The 23,276-nt window shown below is 42.4% G+C and overlaps 1 protein-coding gene across 14 annotated transcripts in view; it reads right to left on the bottom strand.

Annotated features, from left to right (window-relative positions):
- LOC115194263 (adhesion G protein-coupled receptor L3-like) overlaps nt 1-23,276 on the bottom strand; it is a 302,955-nt gene that overhangs the window by 170,547 nt on the left and 109,132 nt on the right. For all 14 annotated transcript variants that reach the window (XM_029753843.1, XM_029753842.1, XM_029753847.1 and 11 more), the window contains one exon: nt 4,336-4,549. In XM_029753843.1, coding sequence (XP_029609703.1) covers nt 4,336-4,549 — 214 coding nt within the window. The remainder of the gene's footprint in view (nt 1-4,335; nt 4,550-23,276) is intronic.

Raw genomic sequence — 23,276 nt, 5'->3', positions numbered from 1 at the left:
TCAAGGCCCAAAAGCGATGGTGGAGATGAAAAGTTCAGAGACAAAGGGATAGAAATGGGGGGGAAGAGGGGAGTGGACGAGTCTCCTTTATGACCCTCTTCTCCTACAAGGGGGATCATACACGGGCGTGACACAATGCTATCAGCCTATCAGGCGTTCCCTTAAGGTACCCGGCGAGGTCTGCAGAGATGCCGGGTGATATATGACTTTGATATCGCCGGTAATTACTGGCCGTGAAGGCCACAACGCCTCAGGGGAAAGAAAGGGAGAACACAAAAGAGGAAAGGCGCTGGGTCGCTGATGAGAAAACGGCAGAGGCTGTTGTTGTTCGATATCGTCGCCGTTTGTTTTTGAAGTACGGCGCGTCGCCTGCACGTTGTCGAGATAGAGCCTGATTGATATGAGAGCACCCTGCTGCAGGCGGAAGCACTTCTGATGAATAATCTAGCTTCACTGCAGTTTATTGAAGAGAGATTTCCAGAGGCCCCCAAAAAATAAACCCTGTGTAGATAAAAAATTAAAAACACTCGATATACAGGCCTAGTTGACAGCGAACTTTCATTGGGAAGAGTAGGTGGACTAAAATGTGGTAATTGCCACCAATTACATCAAATTAGTCCCGGTTGCATTGGTTGAATTACAATATCATTAGCCACCTTCCAGTCACAACCCGGCCCCACACGCAGGTGACACGTCTTTGAGTGGCTGTGATTTTCCAGACACGTAATGGCCACCGCATGCGGGAGCATCAGTAATGACTCAGAGCCATTCATCCTGTCGGGGGCATGGTGGGGAGACAGCTTTCATTTTGAGATGCATTACGGCACTCACAGGCGCGGCGGCATGCTATCACTCAGGCATAAGCTATTAGACCTCGCTTAAAAGACTGTAATGGAACCAAACACCTTGCTAGAAGAGACTCTGTACGCCGATGGGATTTTTAGTAAGCAACACGTCTTTCCATGGGGGGTGTTTCATTCCATTCTTCCGAAGGGAGGAAAAGTACGTTCAGCTAGCTAAATGTGTATTGACAGATAGCGGGCTTGGTGACATGGATGGGTATTTTTCTGATGATGGATGCTAGCCTGTGGCTTAGAGTTTGAGCTTGCAGCCTGGTTCGTCCTATTAACTGGCTGTGAATGATATCCAGACCATGCCCGTCAAAATGACTTAGCCAGTGCCAGCAGGGAAGACAGGTGGCTCATGGGCTGGAAAAAAGAGAAAGAAATCCCAAAGGAGGAACATTCCATTAAGTGGGAGGGGGAGAGGGAGGCATAGGCAAAGTAGGGTAGGATATCAAATACCAGGGAAGTGTGCCTCAGTCGCTGGTCTGTATGCCAGTGCCAATGCCCATTTAGTTTGGAGGACATTGTGTGCCGAAGCCAGTAGCCAACAACGTGAAGGAAACCAATATCCTTTTCATGGATAGACCTAAAGAAATATATGAAAACAATCACTGGAAAAAAAATATTAGAGAGAGTTTGCCTGCTATTTTCTATTTGTTATAACATATATACCTAGTCTGAACACTATGCTAATGCATTTTGTTATGTGATAATCTGATCAAAGCCAGTCAATTCAAATCAGGAAAAAAGCGCAGCAAAGAATAATTACTGTGATTTGCTTTGAAGTATGTCAAAGTCTGCAACGGTGTGATGAGCGGTCCATTCTTCTTCTGCATGTATTTTTTCCCACATTATCCTTTCAGGGAAATCAGATGAATCCAACAAACAAAATGCAGAGCGAGCAATTTTCGGGCCCGCTTTTCATCTCGTGCCAACCTCTGCATTATCCCTCACCTTTGAACTTACTTTTTTCATAGTTTTTGTTTCTGTTTAGTTTCTGTTTGTTTTGCTTTATTATGAGCTTAGCTACCGGTTTCCTAGCAACAGCTGTGGGAGCTTGGTTGCAGCCGGGAGTGTCGCACTTCCATCGCGCTTTCCTGCATGCTAACCCCTCGCACAGGCCTCTTCACATGCTAATGTGTTAGCCATGTTGCTAGCATTACAAATATCTCAGGACTCTACCCTCTCCGAGCCACCCTCACCACCCACAACCTTTATCCACTTGCCAAATTTTGCCTCAAATACAATAAGAGCTCGCTCTGAATCAGGTTTCACTTGCCGTTTACCTTTTGTGAGTTGCTCTCCGCTAGCTCTGTGATGGTAAAGAGAGGTGCACTTCCCTGCCGCTGTTCTTTTTTTCTGGTTGTCTTTTTTGTTTTTCTGTTTCTTCCTCATCTCCAGTTCGATTCATTCCGCCAGGGATTACTGTTCTGAGTGGGAGGTGCAGGCGGGATAACAAGGGAAATGCTATGGGGTGGATCAATTATCTGACAGTGGTGTTTAGACCTACCTTTTTATCCCTACTTTTCAACACCAGAGTATCTCATCTTTGTCGTGCCATTCACTCAAAGTGGAGGGAAAGGCAGTTAGGTAATGTGCAGAACGTCATTAGTATTCTCAAAGCAGCACATGGAACACTGGGTTTGGAAAACGAGGACGTGTCAACACTGAATAGCAATTTAGATAAACCTTATCTCGGTGGAGTGCTCGTAACCTACAGTATTCATGAGGACGTGATCATGACAAGCACTACAAATCCTGGTACATTTCTGCAGCTTTTAAAGGGGGCTTGAACCAAATCATGCGGTGCATCTATGGAAAATGGTTTGACAGACAACCTTGGTCTACCATCTCTCCTTACTAGTACTTAGTTACTCAACACAGAGCTATAAGATCTGTGTATAAGGATCATCATACCACAACCAAAAAAACAACGATGAATGTGCTTACTTTTCTTATTAAATCGAACACATTGGCTGCATGTACAGTATGCTCAAAGCCTGTGTGATCTGTGTACATTTGCTTAATGTAAATCCTGAAATTATGTGTACAATCTCTTAAATCACTGTCAAAGTACTGTATACTCTTTGTCTGCACTGACAAATCGGCCTCCATTTCCTGGTATCCCCACAATGTAGCCATAACTCTGAACAAAGCGCTTAGGCCTGGCAGGGGAGCTCACCAAGAAGATATTTATGTCGACAAATAAGAGATAATGTATTCAAATCAACATTCATTTCTATCACAGGTCAAATGTATTTGTGGTATGAATTTACAGCCAAGACAGGGATTTATAGTGTTCAATTGGAGAGCATTACAGAATTCTTGACCGCTTCCACTCAAAACAAGGACGTTTTGCCGCCGGACAGGAATTCAAAGGAGTGTTTGGTATTGGATTTCTTCAAACATTGGGATCCATATTCAGATTCAGATTCGAAAAATACTCCATCAACAGGCTCTGGAATCAGAGTAGCAAGTACCCCTAATGCACTGTTCAATTATTTAGCCTTTTTTTTGTTGTTGAAGAAAACATTCAGTTTTTGCCATAGCCCTTACTGGCTTTCATGCAATATAAACGTGAGCTTGTCTGAGGTGTTGGACTTGACAGCAGTTGCTATCCATTGGAGCGCTGCAATTGGTTGCCCAACATTCTGGGGCGGGGCTTAGCGAAGAGTCAATTCCATCTACAATTAAACTCAATTCAGAAATGTAAATGGAACACAAATTATCAGCATTGGAGAATTGTGTATTATTTTCAATGTGGACGTGTTCCCCTGAATGGACAAAGTTAGTTCATGAAATCCCCCCCACTCTGCCCTGCCAACCCCAGACAAAGGCTCAATAAAAGGTAACCAAAATTGCAACGGTAGTACTTGGGGCAGGTGTCAATGAGAATCTCCCCTGTTATTGTAAGAGGTTAGAGGTTAGCATGTCTTTGGGGTTTGATTTGTGTGTCTAACTTCCTCACTCATCATAATTCACAATTCATTCAGGATTATCCATAGTCATGATAGCATCCACATTCATGTAGAAGCGTTTAGAAACATATTCTATTCTTATTTACAATAAAAGTGACTCCAAAATGGCAATACATTATTTACCATTCTATAATAATAATAATCTGAAACACAACCAAAAGAAACAGCAAATTAGTCCAACAAATTTGTATAGCCACAAGCTTGATGTAGTCATTGCGTGCTGTGAATATGGGACTACATGTTTTACTTTTTACTACTTTAATGCATAAGTGAATTTGTCCCAATACGTTTGGTTCCCTAAAATGCGGGGACTATGTACAAAAAGAGCTGCAATTTCGAAACTGTTCACCCGATACGGATGAAAATACCCTCAAATTAAAGCTGCACTTTAACCTCGATCATTGTATCATTTCAAAATTCAAAGTCCTGAAGTACAGAGCCAAAACAACAACAAATGGGTCACTGTCCCAATACGTTTGGAGCTCATTGTATATAGAGGTCTAGGTTCTTACCTCTGGGACATGATCTTGTAGGCATCGGGAAGGTAGCAGCGTGTATTTTCCATTTGCGCTGGGTCGGCATCACAGATCTTGTCGTCGGTGCGGCCGTAGTTGGCACTCTCGATCATGATGACGTCGGTGCCCGGGCAGCGCAGCTCGATGGGGTAGCTCTCACACGACAGCTCCCTCCTCACCACCGCCATGGGGATGGGAGCTCGACTGAAGGCTGTGGGTACATAGACAGAAAATAACGTCAGCAAAACCTGCGTAACACTGGGGATATTTACCATGTGGGAATTGAACCTGGGTCTCCCACTTGCCAGCCTAATGTCTTAACCATTAGAGCAAGATAAATAGAGAAAAAGATGGAGAGAAGGTGAGGATAGAGCAAAGGTCCAAGGTCAGACATTGGGACGGAGGGAGTGGGGCTGACAGGGCCTTTGTTGGGCGTGGGAGGCACAATAACATGGCTGTAGGTTGCGTGGGAGAGGGAGATGGAGAGATATGGTGAAAGGTCAAGAGTTCAAAGCGAAGGAGTAGGTGGGGAGCATGTTAATTGTGTTCATGATGACAATCCAACCAGTAAGACCAATACAGAACAAAAGGAAAGAGAGAGAGAGAATGAAAAACATCCATCATCCGCAACGCAGGTGATCAATTAACGCATTAATCATGATGTCGTTATTCAATTAGAGCTGAGAGAGGTGGCCACGCCCACTTAACAGGGAAAGGTGACGATTGGGTCAAAGAGGGGTTAACTGCTAGCGCTCTGGCAGTATTGTCATTGTTTACCGCAGGCAGCCAAATGGCAGGAGACCAGGAGACCAGAGCCTGCGGTCTGTCATGCCGTTTCTGCTTTGCCTCTTGCCAGAGGAACAGAGGAAACTCCAGGGGTTTGGTGTTTACAGTGGGAATGAAAAAAATGAGTGGGAAATGTAAACATTGGGCTGAGAGATCGCAGGGGACCGTGACAGTTTTGGATTTTCCTAAACACCCCTTAACAGAAGTGTCTGTGTTGCAGCGCCAACACTGGACAATGGGTACTGACTGCAAGCATTTATCATGGGCTGGAAGGGGGCTAGACAGCCTGGAAGTGTGAGAGCCATTTACCTGTGTGTGTTTTGCCTGTGTGACTGTATGCCCTTGTGAAGCTCTCTCCCCCCTCCAGGAAATTCCACTACAATCTGAGCCGTTATGAACAATCTAAAAGTTTTCATAGTACCACTTTCAACCCTCCCTGTAACGACAGCTGGCTTCTAGCAACTAAGGCACTTCCACTGATACAGACTAAATTCCAAATCGCACCCTATTTCCTTATTGTGCACTACTATTGACAAGAGCCCATAGCGGTCTGGTCAAATGTAGTGAACTATGTAGGGAATAGGGTGCCATTTGGAATGCAGTCTGTATCAGTGGAAGTGCCTTAGTTGCTAGAAGACAGTTGTCATTATAACAGAAATCAGACGTTTGAATAATTTCCCCCGGTTTAAGGAATGAAACATCAATTATCTCCTACTTAATGGAAGGTTCTCGCTCTCTCTCTCTCTGAAAACAAGTGATCCGGATCTTATTACATTTCTACTTTTAATCGAGGGAGAGAAGAACAAAATAATTGATGGCTGATTGTCCTTTCTATTCCATGGTGCCCGCTTATCAAACATTTGATATGGCAGTGTTATAAATACAATGAAATGTGTTGAAAATCTATGAAGAGGAAGTATACAACAATATTGAACAAGATACATGAAAACTGTTGCATGAATCTACTGTAAGAAAAATCGGTGACAAACCAATTACTTTTAATAAGCTTGTTCAATTTCAATATTGTGCGGCTAATTCAATCTACAGTCGTGGCCAAAAGTTTTGAGAATGACACAAATATTAATTTCCAAAGTTTGCTGCTTCAGTGTCTTTAGATATTTTTGTCAGATGTTACTATGGAATACTGAAGTATAATTACAAGCATCTCATAAGCGTCAAAGGCTTTTATTGACAGTTACATGAAGTTGATGCAGAGTTAATATTTGCAGTGTTGACCCTTCTTTTTCAAGACCTCTGCAATCCGCCCTGGCATGCTGTCAATTAACTTCTGGGCCACATTCTGACTGATGGCAGCCCATTCTTGCATAATCAATGCTTGGAGATTGTCAGAATTTGTGGGTTTTTGTTTGTCTACCCGCCTCTTGAGGATTGACCATAAATTCTGAATGGGATTAAGGTCTGGGGGGTTTCCTGGCCATGGACCCAAATTATCAATGATTTGTTCCCTGAGCCACTTAGTTATCACTTTTGCCTCATGGCAAGGTGCTCCATCAAGCTGGAAAAGGCATTGTTCGTCACCAAACTGTTCCTGGATGGTTGGGAGAAGTTGCTCTTGGAGGATGTGTTGGTACCATTATTTATGGCTGTGTTCTTAGGCAAAATTGTGAGTGAGCCCACTCCCTTGGCTGAGAAGCAACCCCACACATGAATGGTCTCAGGATGCTTTACTTTTGGCATGACACAGGACTGATGGTAGCGCTCACCTTGTCTTCTCCGGACAAGCTTTTTTCCGGATGCCCCAAACAATCGGAAAGGGGATTCATCAGAGAAAATGACTTTACCCAAGTCCTCAGCAGTCCAATCCCTGTACCTTTTGCAGAATATCAGTCTGTCCCTGATGTGGCTTCTTTGCTGCCCTTCGTGACACCAGGCCATCCTCCAAAAGTCTTCGCCTCACTGTGCGTGCAGATGCACCTCACACCTACCTGCCGCCATTCCTGAGCAAGCTCTGTACTGGTGGTGCCCCGATCCCACAGCTGAATCAACTTTAGGAGACAGTCCTGGCGCTTGCTGGACTTTCTTGGGCGCCCTGAAGCCTTCTTTACAACAATTGAACCGCTCTCCTTGAAGTTCTTGATGATCCGATAAATGGTTGATTTAGGTGCAATCTTACTGGCAGCAATATCCTTGCCTGTGAAGCCCTTTTTGTGCAAAGCAATGATGACGGCATGTGTTTCCTTGCAGGTAACCATGATTGACAGAGGAAGAACAATGATTCCAAGCACCACCCTCCTTTTGAAGCTTCCAGTCTGTTATTCAAACTCAATCAGCATGACAGAGTGATCTCCAGCCTTATCCTCGTCAACACTCACACCTGTGTTAACGAGAGAATCACTGACATGATGTCAACTGCTCCTTTTGTGGCAGGGCTGAAATGCAGTGGAAATGTTTTTTGGGGATTCAGTTAATTTGCATGCCAAAGAGGGACTTCTGATCACTCTTCATAACATTCTGGAGTATATGCCAATTGCCATCATACAAACTGAGGCAGCAGACTTTGTGAAAATGTATATTTGTGTCATTCTCAATACTTTTGGCCACGACTGTACACTGAACAAATATATAAACGCAACATGTAAAGCGTTGGTCCCATGTTTCATGAGATGGAATAAAAGATCTCAGAAATGTTCCATATGCACAGAAAGCTTATTTCTCTCAAATTTTGAGCACAATTTTTTTTTTTTTTACATCCTTGTTAGTGAGCATTTCTCCTTTGCCAAGATAATCCATCCACCTGACAGGTGTGGCATATCAACAAGCTGATTTAAACAGCATGATCATTACACAGGTGCATCTTGTGCTGGGGGACAATAAAAGGCCACTCTGAAATGTGCCATTTTGTCACAACACAATGGCACAGATGTCTTAAGTTTTGAAGGAGCGTGCAAATGGCATGCTGACTGCATGAATGTCCACCAGAGCTGTTGCCAGAGAAGTGAATGTTCATTTCTCTACCATAAAATGAATCCGTCGTCGTTTTAGAGAATTTAGCAGTACGTCCAACTGGCCTAACAACCGCAGACCACGGTTATGGTGTTGTGTGGGCGAGCGGTTTGCTGATGCCAACGTTGTGAACAGAGTGCCCCATGGTGGCGGTGGGGTTATGGTATGGGCAGACATAAACAACAGACAATGAACACAATTACATTTTATCGATGGCAATTTGAATGAACAGAAATACCGTGATGAGATCCTGAAGTCCATTGTGAGTCCCATTTTTAAAAGATATCTGTGACCAAGAGATGCATATCTGTATTCCCAGTTATGTGAAATCCATAGACTAGGCCCTAATTTATTTATTTCAATTGACTGATTTCCTCATATGAACTGTAACTCAGTAAAATCATTGAAATTGTTGCATGTTGCGTTGACATTTTGTCAGTATAAAATACTTGTAGCAAGCACCACAATAAGCATAATTTATATGGAGAGGATTATGCCATCCATATAGTAAAACAATAAATACAGCAAAATGTGGCCCAAAATCCAGATGGCTAAGTTTTTACAGTTCTATCCAAAGGCACATGCACAGCCCATTGCATGGGATGGTTACCATAGAAACGTTGCACTGAGAATTGCAAAATACTTATCACCCCCTTATGATAAAGTACCAAACTGAATTTAAAAAGCCATTTTGTCTCCGCGATCCCTGAAATCAATAAATGATTTCATTTTTATCTCATTTATTCCACATTCTGTTTCATATTATTCTCTTGCTATGGAGTATCTCATTCTCAAACGCGACGCCACATCAATTTATAAGCAGATTTGAGTTCTATTGAACTGTGCTTTGCTGAATAGCTCGCCTAAACATGAGTTTGCTCTCTGAGTATTATTGATCTACTTCAATTCACTGGGCAGTGGGCAAAGTGCCGTAGTTATTCTATAAGGCAAGAGAATCAAATTCATCTTTGTGGCATTTTAAGCAACACAGTGTGCCATCCTAGGTTGTTTGAAATCACAGCAATTCATAGTAGGATATTAACGTTTTTCACAAGTTATGGTGTTAATGTGTGCATCACTGGTAACACTTCTATATATGGTGTACACACACACACACACACACACACACACACACACACACCTGTAATGAGTCTAAAACTTCAAACGTCACGACCTACAGTACACCTACTCATTCCAGGGTTTTTCTTTATTATTACTATTTTCTACATTGTAGAAGATAGACATCAAAACTATAAAATAATACATATGGATTTATGTGGTAACCAAAAGAGTGTGAAACAAATCAAAATATATTTTATATTTGAGATTCTTCAAAGTAGCCACACTTTGCCTTGTTGACAGCTTTGAAAAACCCATGAATGAGTAAGTGTGTCCAAACTTGACTGGTACTGTACGCAGCTTCAAACGTAGGCCAGATTAAATTGGCAACAGACATATTACATCTAAGGTATGTTAGACCAACATTGAGAGAAATTAACTGTATAAGGGTTCCCATGTTATTCTCAAAGATGGGCGTCGAAACTAGCATAGCTAACTATAGCCTATGCTATCTATGCTATCTATGCTATGCTATCTATGCTATGCTATCTATGCTATCTATGCTATGCTATGCTATCTATGCTATGCTATCTATACTATGCTATCTATGCTATGCTATCTATGCTATGCTAACTCAACATGAAAGGATACAAAAGGCGCCAGCATCCATTTGAAAGTCTCCTCTGATTATTTTTGATTGAATTATTCGGTTTGAATAGGTCTGAATAAGATGTTGGGATATTTATTTTTGCACACCTCCACATTTTTTTACAATTCTAATCATAGAATTACATATAGAATCCCAATTCATTTAGATGTCCCCATCTGATTGTCAAACAATCACGTCAAAAGGCTACCTACGGATGTTCATCCACTCTAAAATAATTCCCACATCCATATAGTGCGCTACACCCACCATTTGAGAAATGGAAATCTCTTACAAAGCACCAAAAAGTGTAATGAATGACATTCGGCAATTGTGAAATAGGCCTACACTTGAAACCTGAATTGATGCATTCACTGCTGTCCTCGCGTCTCGGTCTTGGCAAAATGTCACTGTTATTGTCATACCACACCACATTTTGGAGCGTACTTCCGCATGTTTCCAAGTCCATTTGCTAATATTTTATGACACTGACATGCGGTCGTGATAAATAACAGTGTAATAGCTTACTGTTTTCTTGGCATCTTTGTTTTAATTATTGTGATAGGCTTATGTTTTACCAATATAGCATACCACCCCCCCCCCCGGCTCATTTCCACCGCTGCTTTAGAATAAATCAGATGTACCACCCTGACTGTACACTGACAACTGATTGGGCTATTAGCATGTCCTCAACATACCTTGAGGGTCTTAAAAAGGGACTCTCACTATAACCTGAAGCCAAGGCTCATATTTTCAGTACAAGTTCTCAGAATGTTAGTCAAGCTATATCTTCCTCCCAAATATTAAAACAAGGAAACACATGAATAAAAAGTCATTCAGGAGCCAGATTCCCTAATCGACTAATGTAAGCAAGTAACCAAACGCCCAAAATAGGCTTGAATTACCAAAGTAGTCAACAATTCTATGTAATTACATTTGTACCCGGAAGTGGCAATGGATAGGGCTCAGATTCCCTGTCTACCAACACCAGCATCCTGCCTGTGTGCACGTATCACCATCTAAGGCCAGACACCCACCTATAGCTAAAAAGCAAGATGGAGTCTCATTGAAAGTCCTTACTGATATCTAAGCTCTCAGTTCTGTTCTGTTCCACTTTCTCTTTCTGTAATCCTTGAGGAATATTCTTCTGTAGTTTTATTCCTGCTCCTGAGAATTTCCCAGGATAAGTCTCTTGACGAACGCTCTGCTGAATACACAGAATTGTGGGAGAACTCGCTTGATAAAACTTTGAAGTCAAATCACCTTTTAGGCTAAAGTGAAGAATGATATCTTTACTTCAACTTTTCTTCAACTTGTCTAAAAGTGTTAATTCACACAGTGAATCTACAAAGAGCGAGTCATTTCTACAGACATGACACAATTCAGAAATTAATATTTAAAAATGCAATTACTCACCAAAAAGGGAATTCTAAAGGTCATTGGAAATAATGGTTGAGAGGAAAATGTCGCTCTTCCCAAGGTTTCTAATCACTCGGAGAGGCAGCAAATTGAAAACCAAAAGATGAGTTTGATTGCGGGTCTTGAATGCGGATTTCCTTACGTAATGGGGGTAAATTGCATGTCCTCAAGAGGGCTTGCATGTAGAGCAGCACTGAGGCCCCGGGGTCATTGAAAAACAGCCCAGACCCTCTTACCTCCTTCCCGAGACACCGGGCACTTTGGGTCAGACAGAGCTAACTAGCAATGACATTTAAAAGTCATAATTAATACCAAAACAGGCCCTCGGGGTAGGCATTTCAGTTAATCTCCCAAGAAACAGAAAAACTGTCCGATTGAAGGGGGGCCAACGACTGCAGACATTATGATTAGAGAGCTTGTTTGTGTAAATGGCTGTCATAATGGAGATAAACACGTCTGGTACGATTCAAAAGGGTCCCTATACTGACTTGTGCAATTATTCAACTCTTCCAATCTCAACCAGTTTCCGACAGCACCAGCTCCAACACAGTCAGTGATGATTTGAGATAAACCTGCCATCTCAAATTAAGCCCGGATTGGGAAACACGCCAAATAAAAACTTCAGTATGAAAAGTTTAGCTAACATTATGAAGGGATGTAGTATTTCGTCCCAGGAGGCAACTTGTTTCCGGCTGCAAACTACACATACCGAAACAGAGGGTGGACAATTCAAATGAGCTCTTATTGAAATGCATTAATGATGGATAGAGAGATGGAGGAAGGGAAAGATGGATGGAGGGAGAGAAGGGCTGATTCAACACATCAAACGTCTGTCTCTCTTCCCCACGTAGCTGAATCTGCTCGGCCCACAAAACGGGTGATTAATTAGCGCATGAATCATAATGTCATTATTCGATTAGAGCAGAGGGAGGCAGCCACACCCACTTGCGCTTTATGGTGAAGGAGATCGTGTCACCTGTGGCAAGCCGAGACGGTTTGAGGAAATGGAGGGTAGACCTACTTTAAAAATTGCTCTTAACGGTAACCATTTTTCCATAAAGAACAAAGAATTGTTCATTTTTAAGTGAGAAGCTAGCATAATGAGTAAATTAAGTTTAGATATATCCCCAGGCAATCCAAATCTAAGGGCTCCTCTCAATCGAAAAGGATAAGGAGACTATCATAAGACAAGACAATGTGTACGCTGTGCTTTTGAATGAACGTAGTCAATAAAAAATGTGACTCAGACATGTAGACATTAATCAAACACACTTTGCAATGCAGAAAAATGTCATTGTTTTCCCCAAAAAATTATTCCATAGAACCCTTGATGTGTCTGAAGAAAAAAAAAGACATTAAATGCCTGTCATCAAAGACTGCACACCCAATGAAACACGGATAGCTCTCCAGTTCCAGGTGTTCCTCAGTGGGTCCTAGATTGACAGGCCCTTCAAAATCACACCAATTGTTGGCTTTTGGCGCTTCAACCGGCGCTGTGGTTTTAGTGTAATTAGCAATTAGCATGAGTCAGTCTAATGTGGAGAAAGCATGGTCTGAAGACACCTTCTGCTTGCCAGTGGAAACAGGCCATTTGTTTTGTTCCCACTCCTCTTCATCGACACACATCTTCCAACGCCTGGCAACACACCAAGCTCGCCATTATAGGGGAGGTGAGTTATGCTTGACAGAGCTAGTGACAAACTAACACACCTGCCTCACCTGTCAATCTAGCAGTCAGCCATGCTGAGGGAGGAAATTAACTCTATTTACGTCAGTGAATTACTGAATTAGCCCCAAGGTGAGCTACAGGAGAACAAAATCAGCTATGTCAATTGCAGAGGCTACATCAACTGCCTGAGTAACACCTTAACCTCACTAGATCACTAGATAAGCATGTAAGGTTTTAAAGGTGGGCTGGTATAGTGGATGTTGGTGGGACTAAAGGGGCCATTCAGTTTTTTACTTCAAATTAATCATCCCATTTCACATACAGTACCAGTCAAAATGTTGGACACCTACTAATTCAAGGGTTTTTCTTTATTTTTCAAAATTTTCTACATTGTAGAATAATAGTGAAGACGTCAGAACTATGAAATAACACATATGGAATCATGTAGTAACCAAAAATGTGTTAAACAAATTCTTCAAAGTAGCCACCCTTTGCCTTGATGACAGCTTTGCACACTCTTGGCATTCTCTCAACCAGCTTCACTTGGAATGCTTTTCCAACAGTCTTGAAAGAGTTCCCACATATGCTGAGCACTTGTTGGCTGCTTTTCCTTCACTCTGTTGTCCAACTCATTCCAAACCATCTCAATTGGGTTGAGATCGGGTGACTGTGGAGGCCAGGTCATCTGATGCAGCACTCCATCACTCTTCTTCTTGGTAAAATAGCCCTTACACAGCCTGGAGGTGCGTTGGGTCATTGTCCTGTTGAAAAACAAATGATAGTCCCACTAAGCGCAAACCAGATGGATGGAGTATCGCCACAGAATGCTGTGGTAGCCATGCTGGTTAAGTGTGCCTTGAATTCTAAATAAATCACCAGCAGTGTCAAGAACAAAGCACCGCCACACCATCACACCTCCTCCTCTATGCTTCACGGTGGGAACCACACATGTGGAGATCATCCGTTTACCTACTCTGCGTCTCACAAAGACACGGTGGTTGGAACCAAAAATCTCAAATTTGGACTCATTGGACCAAAGGACAGATTTCCACCAGACTAATATCCATTGCTCATGTTTCTTGGCCCAAGTAAGTCTCTTCTTCTTATTGGTATCCTTTAGTAGTGGTTTCTTTGCAGCAATTTGACCATGAAGGCCTGAGTCATGGAGACTTCTTTGAACAGTTGATGTTAAGATGTGTCTGTTACTTGAACTCTGTGAAACATTTATTTGGGCTGCAATTTCTGAGGCTGGTAACGCTAATGACCTTATCCTCTGCAGCAGAGGTAACTCTGGGTCTTCCATTCCTATGGCTGTCCTTATGAGAGCCAGTTTCATCATAGCGCTTGATGGTTTTTGCGACTGAAATTTTCCACATTGACTTACCTTCATGTATTAAAGTAATGATGGACTCTCGTTTCTCTTTGCTTATTTGAGCTGTTCTCTTCTGTATACCACCAGTACCATGTCACAGCACAACTGATTGGCTCAAACGCATTAAAATTAACTTTTAACTCACACCTGTTAATTGAAATGCATTCCAGGTGACTACCTCATGGAGCAGGTTGACAGAATGCCAAGAGTGTGCAAAGCTGTCATCAAGCAAAGGGTGGCTACTTTGAAGAATCTCAAATATAATATATTTTGATTTGCTTAAAACTTTTTTGGGTTACTACATGATTCCATATGTGTTATTTCATAGTTTTGATGTCTTCACTATTATTCTACAATGTAGAAAATGGTAAAAAAGAAAGTAAAACCCTGGAATGAGTAGGTGTGTCCTAACTTTTGACTGGTACTGTAGACACTGGTAGAGTGGTGGCCTGCCCATTATGGCGTTAGCGGCGGCACCCCACCTGTGATTGGTGATAATTTTTTCGCCAATCACCGGCCACCACTGCACTGGTACAGATGCTGTAGATGATGAATATGAGGCTAGAAAGCGGCGAATTGCCCCTTTAAATGAATGCCAACAAGGGCTTAATTTAATTAAACACTATTAAGTGCTGAGCTGTAGCAGACCTAAAAATAAGCAGATGACAAAAGGAGGATGATGCTCTTCCGGGTGTTCAGAGATTGATACTCCACTTCAAAAAGCAAATTATAGTTAACTATGTGGAGGTCAATTTCTCTTCAGCTCAAGGAATTTCTCGGATAATTCAGAGTGCGGTTGAATGACTTCATTATTCTCGTTGAATATACACGAGTTGAAGTCCATTTGACAAATTTCTTCCCTCTCTTCCCTCTCTTCGCCCTCTCTCTCTCGCACGAGAGAGAGCGCGAAAGTGCGAGAGCGAGAGAAAGTTGGGCTTTGTTCTGCTACCCGTCACATTGACATAGTTTGTCTATTTCCTCTCCTGTCATCTCCCCCGTCTTCCCCTGGCTGCAACCATCCCCTCAGGCTTCTGTGTCGCTCTGGGGACATTATGGGCCAAAACTAACACTACCTCGTTCCCCTCAAACCACCCAGACACACACCCACACTAATTGACACAGACACACACACAGAAACACAAACACACAGGCCTCCACGGAGTTGGCATAACTCAACTTGCCCTGGCCGCGACACAAAGTTTAATTGAGGTCAAAAAAAGAAACAAAGATGCTTTCCTTGCGTGAGGGGGTGTCACGCTCTGACCTAGGAGAGCGGTTTTTTCTCTGTTTAGTTAGGTCAGGGTGTGATAGGTGGGTGGGCATTCTAGGTTTTTGTTTTCTATGTTTTGGCCGGGTATGGTTTCCAATCAGAGGCAGCTGTCTATCGTTGTCTCTGATTGGAAGCCATACTTAGGCAGCCTTTTTCCCTTTGTTTGTGTGGGTAGTTGTTTTCTGTTTTGTTAGATTAACCTGACAGAACTGTCGGCTGTCATTTTTGTTTATTTGTATTCAGTGTTCAAGGTGAAGAATTTTTTTTAATCATCTGCCGATGTGCTCTAGAGCGAGGCACTTAACCCTAAATGTGTTGATAACAGCAGACCCTGGTCATGATGCCATTCTCCGAGAAGGTTCTCAGGGGGAGTTGGAATATGCCAATTTCCAATTCATATGCAAACACATTTCCAATTCACACATGAGTATTAACACACGCTTGTATATGTGTGAAATAGGACAAATATAAGCACCAACCAAATTATTATTATCAAACAGCAACACCTGACAGCACACAGGAACTAAATGGAACTACATTTAGTCATGTGAAATGAGACAGCAAGACTCACCACACAGTGTCTCACAGCAAGACTCACCACACAGTGTCTCACAGCAAGACTCACCACAGAGTGTCTCATTTTTTTTCTCCTGCTATTTAAGACTTTAGTTTTTCAGATAAGAAAGCTATGTTGTCTATATCCATCTACTGTGAAAGTTCCATGACCGAATTACTAAGGGAAGTCACTCTAAATACCATTCAGCCTGACCTTAGACCTGTTTTATACAATTCAGGCCTTAAGGCCTATCCTAACCCTGAAAAGTTTTGGGAGTATATTTTCCTGAGTTTTTCCTATGACAAAGCGTTCACGAAAATCCACTGTAATGTTGTAGTGAATAGGAAAATACTGCAATGTTCCAGTCTGAAAGGCATCCAAGCCACAAGTTAATTGCATCAACTGTGCTTTTGTGAGCATAGACAGCGTAAACAAAGTATAATGCACGCCAATACTGACAATCACCATGGATAATAGTCTCTTTAGCCACAATATGATGTGGATTGCCATTGCAGTATATTCGAGACAACACTGGTGTGTGAGGATCCCATCGGGTCATGTTTGTCAATGGAAACCACGACCTCATAAACTGACAGTGGAAAGCACTTAATCTGTTCTGACCTCAATCAGTCGACACTGAGAATAAACTACCCTACGCTCGCTCACACTGACTCATCCCAAATGGCGCCCTATTAATATGCAGTGCCCATAGGGCGCTGGTCAAAAGTAGTGCACTATATAGGGAATAGGGTGTCATTTAGGATGCAACCTCTTTCACTCTCCCTCACACGGATTGTATATTCAACAGCAGCAGCCATGGAGAAGACATGGACGAGGAGAAAGGAGTACTTTTCAGCAGCAAAGGGAATAATAACGGATAATGCATTTGACACAAAGCCCATATTGGCTCGGGATGAGAAACTCGTTGCGTTTGTTATGAACTTGAAGACACTATGTGTATGAGAAATGTGGCAATATGTTTGTTTTCGTGTTTGAGGGTACGCTAAGTAAGAAAAGGAGGAATCTTTCATTTTGGCTTGCTCTGCTGCTTATAGCGTGAAAAGTTGCAGAGGCAACAAAGCTAAGTTCATAACTGATGTATCCTCATAGAAACTCATTTGACTTCAGATTCAGCATGCTTCTTCCCGTGAGATATAAACATACTTTATTGGAGCTTCCTGCAAATAACGTACAGTAGCCTCCATGATAAGCTTAGGTCATTTATGTATTCCACATTCTTCCTGTCTAACGCGATTTTTGCTGCAGTTTAATATCCGAGGGGTAAAAAGCATGAATTAATACCAATTATGGCTCCAAGCAGTTATGTTTACTTGCATAATGAAAAACACGAATTATTCAAATGCGTAAATTAAAATGGGATTTCATGCATATGCATATATCCTAATTTACTAACTAAGGCACATAGCAACATTTATATCATATCTAAATAGGTAACTGTATCAGATGCAACTGGATTAGCAAACTGCTGAACTGTTAAGCGATTGAGATTACGCAATGATACACAATAACGTATTGTGTGACGAAGTGGGTCCTACAAAGGCAAAACATTAAGAGACAGTTCAAAATGTACTGGGGTGGTCCAACATAGGTTGTCTAACAAAACATTTTTGTTTTGGGGAGGTTTGTGTGATTTTTAAATTGGGCAAAGTGAATTCTTTCCTTGGTTTACATTACATTCTACAGGTTTTACTATATAATTTATTTCATATAGCCGCATTTCCTCATCTGCTTGCATGCTCCTCCCCTAATCAGGTGTTTTGGTACTTCCCTTATGCACTATTTCTTTCTGCCCACTTACTATACAGTCAACTCTATCCTGCCCTCTATCAACAGTGGCAATAGCGGAAGGTGGATCGTTTGTCCAGATCTGCAATAGGTTAACTAGCAATCATACCATACATAAAATCATTCTAATCTGCACTAATTGTCTATATAAATCCACAAGAACATGGAATAGCTGATAGGCAGAGGAGGCCAGGTGCGTCATTGCGCATGAAATAACAGTCAAGGCATGAGACGCAGCTCAAAAAGTTCCCCTATCGATGTTGCTTAAGCCATACACATTTTATTTACTATATATCGGATGCCCCTATTCACATCTCAAAATAGTCAAAACATTTATAAAATAGTGATTCATGTAAAACTATTATTTTGAATATTTTTTTTTTTACCAATTGAATGATGTGTTTCACCATTGTAATGTAGTAGTTGGGGTTCGGTTAAAGCTCTGTGAATCACATTATGGGAATCAAAATAATCCTTTCTGAATCGCAAAAAGATGTATTTTTGCTGTAGACTTCCTTTTGAATAGTGTTGGTGCAAAACTAATTGGATATATATACTTTGAATTGATTTGGATATTCAATTTATGGGACATTACAAAATAGATGCTAGTAGTCAGCCTGAAGTAAACACTTCTAAAGGTAATAAATATAGCCGATCGGTGCTATAAAATCCACGATGCATGCTGAAACAATCCTTCAACATTTTTCCCCAAAAACCTTCCCGATTAAATGTTGACTTCAAAGTAGGCCTATCTGGCAGAATGACTTTATGATGATGTATCAACTGGGTGCACATTTGTTTTGAATACTCTGCCATCACATGTGCAGTACAGAAACATCGCAACCCTAACACAAATGTACTGTGACTAAATCTCGGCTGGGACATGCTTTCAAATGACACAAATAGTGGATTAGGGGGAAACCCTGACTGGGTCTCAAGCACTGGTCCCTGTGACTGTCATTACAAAACCATTATACTGTCACAATCCTTGCTACATTATACATGATACAATTCCTACCAAGTGGGTTAACCCTAATGGCACAATGCATAAGGCATTTGCCTTTCACGCCAGTGACCCGGTTTCCCTTCCTTGTCCTGCCGTTTGCTACACTGGTGTCAGAAGTGGGATGGCGGCCGTGCAGCCATCAGAACGCGTGGCTCGGACATGCTAGGGGGGCTGATTAGTCGAAGGAGGGGGCTGTGTAGTAAACCTTGCTATATGAACCACGTTACAATTCCCAGCAAGTAGATTAACCCTATTGACACGAAGCGTAGGGTGTTTTCTTTCACTCCAGCAACCTGAGTTGTATTCCCTGCACCACAGTTTGCTACAATACCGAAAAGCTCAAATCTCTCAGTGAGGTCACTAGGTGTTGTACAAAAGGTTGTTTAGTATTATTACAACAGGTATAACTTTTATTCAATTAAAAAAGTGATTTTTTTGGTTTCGCCTTACTTTAAAAAAAATGTTGTATCCATTATATTGCTCATTAAATTTGTACGGCCTTAAAGTCAATAAAATGATAATACCTAGACTAGCCTACACCACCACAATGCAATGAAAATGTGAATTATGGTGAGTACAATTATTGTACAAGGCTGTAAACTGCAGTTTTGTGCAATTTCATTTGAATGATGTTGCAAAAGCCCTGTTATTTGAACGTTCCAACCTATTCATTTCATTTGGATCAGTTGTGAGTCTACTCGACAGATTATAAAGTCTACTAAGGCACAGTGCAGGACAGTCTGGCTGTATTGTTTACTTCTGATACTGATGTGCTGTCTGTTGCCTGATCATCATTCTTCCCATGTCATCCTATATAGTGTAGCCACATAGGCTTATGCTACCAGCCGGCCCAGCTATTCAGAAAAGCTCAACGCGCGTTCTGCCTCCTTTTCCAATCTGAGTGGTTGTTCCTTGACCTAGAACCTAACGCTTCAATATCGCCAAAATATTTAGAATTTCACTTTTAATATGTATCACCTTATGTGTGGCATAAACACAACCACTCACAGTTTAGTCTGATGAGGCTACTTCTAAAGGTCTCCTGTAGGCTACCTGCCCACATTCCAAAGAGATATCCGTCCCCCCAAAAAAAACTAAACCTTCAATGACATTCGGAGATTGTCAAGCCAATCCTTCGACAAGGAGTAGGAATGGATGTATTTTCTGTTTGTTGAGATAGACGTACTCCATTTGATTGTGGTGTTGAAACCGTAAACCATGATGAAGCGCTCGAAGTCATCGGTATGCAGTTATGCCTGGACTATTGGTTGTGTGTAGTGCTTTCGGCACAGATACCTTTTGGTGGAAAGTTGATGCATATATTTTATATAAATTCTAAATATAGCATAAAAATGTTGAAAATCTGATTTCCCCCTAGCTGATCATTGTCTAAAGGCGGCTCTGGTCTTAGCGTAATGACACAAGCAGGGAGAGTGAGCGTGTCTGTGGTAGTCGGCTAGTCCTCAACAAAAGCTTGCTGAAGTGGTCAAATCGATATCCATGTTTATAAACACAGGGTTGCTCCAGTTATTGTTGTTTGTGGTGGTAATCATTATTTTGTAGTTCATTCTATGAGGGGGGGTGCAATCTTTTATACAGTACAAGGGGAGGGTCATGTGAAAATATTTTGGGGAGGGGGGGTGCATTTGACGCCCGGGTGTTGTAGTAATGGGGGTAGGATGGGATACCCGTATACTACATGGAAGATGCTAGCGTAGCTTTCATACAGTAGGCTAAGTGCAGAGCGGCACCATTCATTGTCTCCCTCCCTCCCTTCCATCTATCCCTCCGGGTCAATGAATGACCATGGAGGGGGGGATTGAGGACACACCCCCTTCCCCCAAGGGAGGCTTTCTAGGACATTCCCCCAAACATACATGCATGGTGGCCCCATTTAGCCCAGATTTACAGAAGGTCTTCATTCGTCCGTCTATATCCAGGACGATGAGGGCAGTGCTAATCTCGAGTCTCTCTAGGTTACTGTAGTCTACAATGGCGCTAGCTAGCTAGCGTAGGATAGTGTAGCTACAGCGTGGGTAGCGTAACGTCTAAAACACATGTGCTGGGTGACAGAAAGCTCATGTTCTGTCGGTGCGCCGAGAGATCACAGCAGCGTGAGCAGTTAATTGAATCGCATGGCGGAGCCCTCCGCGAGATTATTATTAACAAGAACCTGCCAGTCATACAGCGACACGCTAAAGGGGAGAAAGATGGAAGATAAAAAGAGGTGAGGAGAGTGTTGAAAAAGATGAGAGGAGAGAAAAAGGAGGAGAGGAGGGGATGGCGGAGGCGAGAACTCGTCGATACCTAGCTCTTCGACCGCCCACAGAGAGCAGGTCATCTTATTGAGCGAGCACGCCACGGTGCACGCAAATGGTGTGGCATTGCTTACATCAACCAGGGTTTCTACGCTACATCTGCATATAGCAACAGCACCCAGTGAACCCTCTGATTCCTTTTTGGCTTCCCATGTTTAAAATGAAAGCTAAAATCACACACACAAGGCTATTATGCGAAGACAAGTGGCGGGACTTTGAATATGCATGGAAAGGGATGTCGCCCTCCACGTGTGTTAATAAATGAACTGCAGCGTGAAATGGGAAGACGTGTCAAAAGTTTGGAATTTTGGACGACCGTCAGACGTACACAGTACTGTCAGCATGCAGTTCACTTGAGAAGTATGAACATGAGGTGAACACGTTTCACGCTCACACAAAATGGTGTACCTATGGCTCTGGGTACAATACTTGAACCTAAATATGCGTATAACATTGTAAAGAAAAACACTGTAATGAGCATGAATAAGAAAAGCAGCACTAACCCACTAAAAATGTCTACACACTTAATATCAGGCCTTACTCAACAATGAGCAGAGTACACACAGTCTACAGCATATCCCTTTCGGAGGGCCTATAGAGACATCTCGTGCCAAAACGCTTGATGCTGCACTGCAGAGTGACATCCTTCTCTACCGTTTCCACTGCTCTCTCCAGCCCATGTCACGAAGCAGAAAGGACTGCATTATCACGGTGAAAAAGGATCCCCTTCAAGTCCCCTATGCCACTGAACAAGGGCCAGTGATCGGTGTGTGTGTGTGTGTGTGTGTGTGAGAGCGAGAGAGAGGGGGGGGGCGACACTGGGGAATGTGCACCTGCAATGTTTCTCACTTGACACAGTCAGTCTTTTGTGGGATCCCCCCATGTCACATCTATCTCCAGGGAAATCTCAGTGGTTTTCCAGGGTGAAAATAAATGACAGAACCCCTAAAAGCCAGCTCTTAACTATTGACTTCTCTCAGTTTGGACTACCCTGACATTCAAGAGACAACATAATACAGGGGCTATATTTATCAAGCTTCTCAGAGTAGTAGTACTGATCTCGGTTCAGTTTAGCCTTTAGATCCTAATGAATCCGTTTATTATTGACAAGGACAAAGACGGGCCAAGATGATTTTCTGAGGATGCAGTAAGAGGGAGGTTGTTATACATCAAATATAGCACACACAAAAATATGTAAAACGACTACAACTGACCTTAAACTTCCTCAGGAACATCTCCAAAGTAAATACATAAATATGATGCCTTAAGAAAGATACCGGACGTCCAAGCACTTCATTTATTGTCGTCTTATCTTCCTTGACGTGTACTGTACTGTAACCAGGTGTGTGCAGTAAAAGGTGGGAGATGAGGGTCGGTGGGGGAGGAAAGCGTTCGTTCCTATCACGTCTCCCACCTCCAACAAACATGCAGCTAAAAGCCTTAAGATGTGCCCTGGGTGGACTTAGGGGAGGAAAGTGGGAGGTGACTTCACAGGGGGATCCATCAATGACTAAATTGACAATCTCTCCAGGGGCCTGACAACTCCGTATGGGATTGAGGGCAAGATGTGACCTCAAAGACTGAGGGGACGGGGGTTATGGGGGAGTGTGTGATGTCGAGGAAGTTTGTGTCTTTCTTAGATCCCCTTCAAGATACCACTCTTCCATTCAAGGAGTACAAAGATAGCCTCAAATCGGCTTGACCCTGACATTGTTTCAAACAAAATGTGGAGGGAGAAGGGCCTCCTTTGAGAGAAGGCTGTGTATATCTGTCGCTCTCCTCCCTCTCCCTTTTTTCCTCGAGCACAATTAATAAGGAAATAGAACGGGCAGGCCAGCTTCCCAAAGGAGGCCGCAGCTTCTCTCTGTAATACAGCCCTTCTTTTGTCAATGGGTTGTATTGAATTCCCTCCAAGGCTACTGTGCCACATTGAAGGCCATCTCCAGTATCCCTCCCTCTCTCTCATTCTCTTATCATCAAGGGTCTACAGGGGCTAATCTGTCTCACTGTAACATTTGATCCCAGTCTTCGGTCCCAATGCCGACTTTACAATACTTCATATATTGA

Source organism: Salmo trutta, chromosome 5, assembly GCF_901001165.1.
Source record: "Salmo trutta chromosome 5, fSalTru1.1, whole genome shotgun sequence".
NCBI classification, from domain to species: Eukaryota; Metazoa; Chordata; class Actinopteri; order Salmoniformes; family Salmonidae; genus Salmo; species Salmo trutta.
Note: the sequence above shows the minus strand (reverse complement) of the source record. Positions and strands in the feature narration are given on the sequence as shown.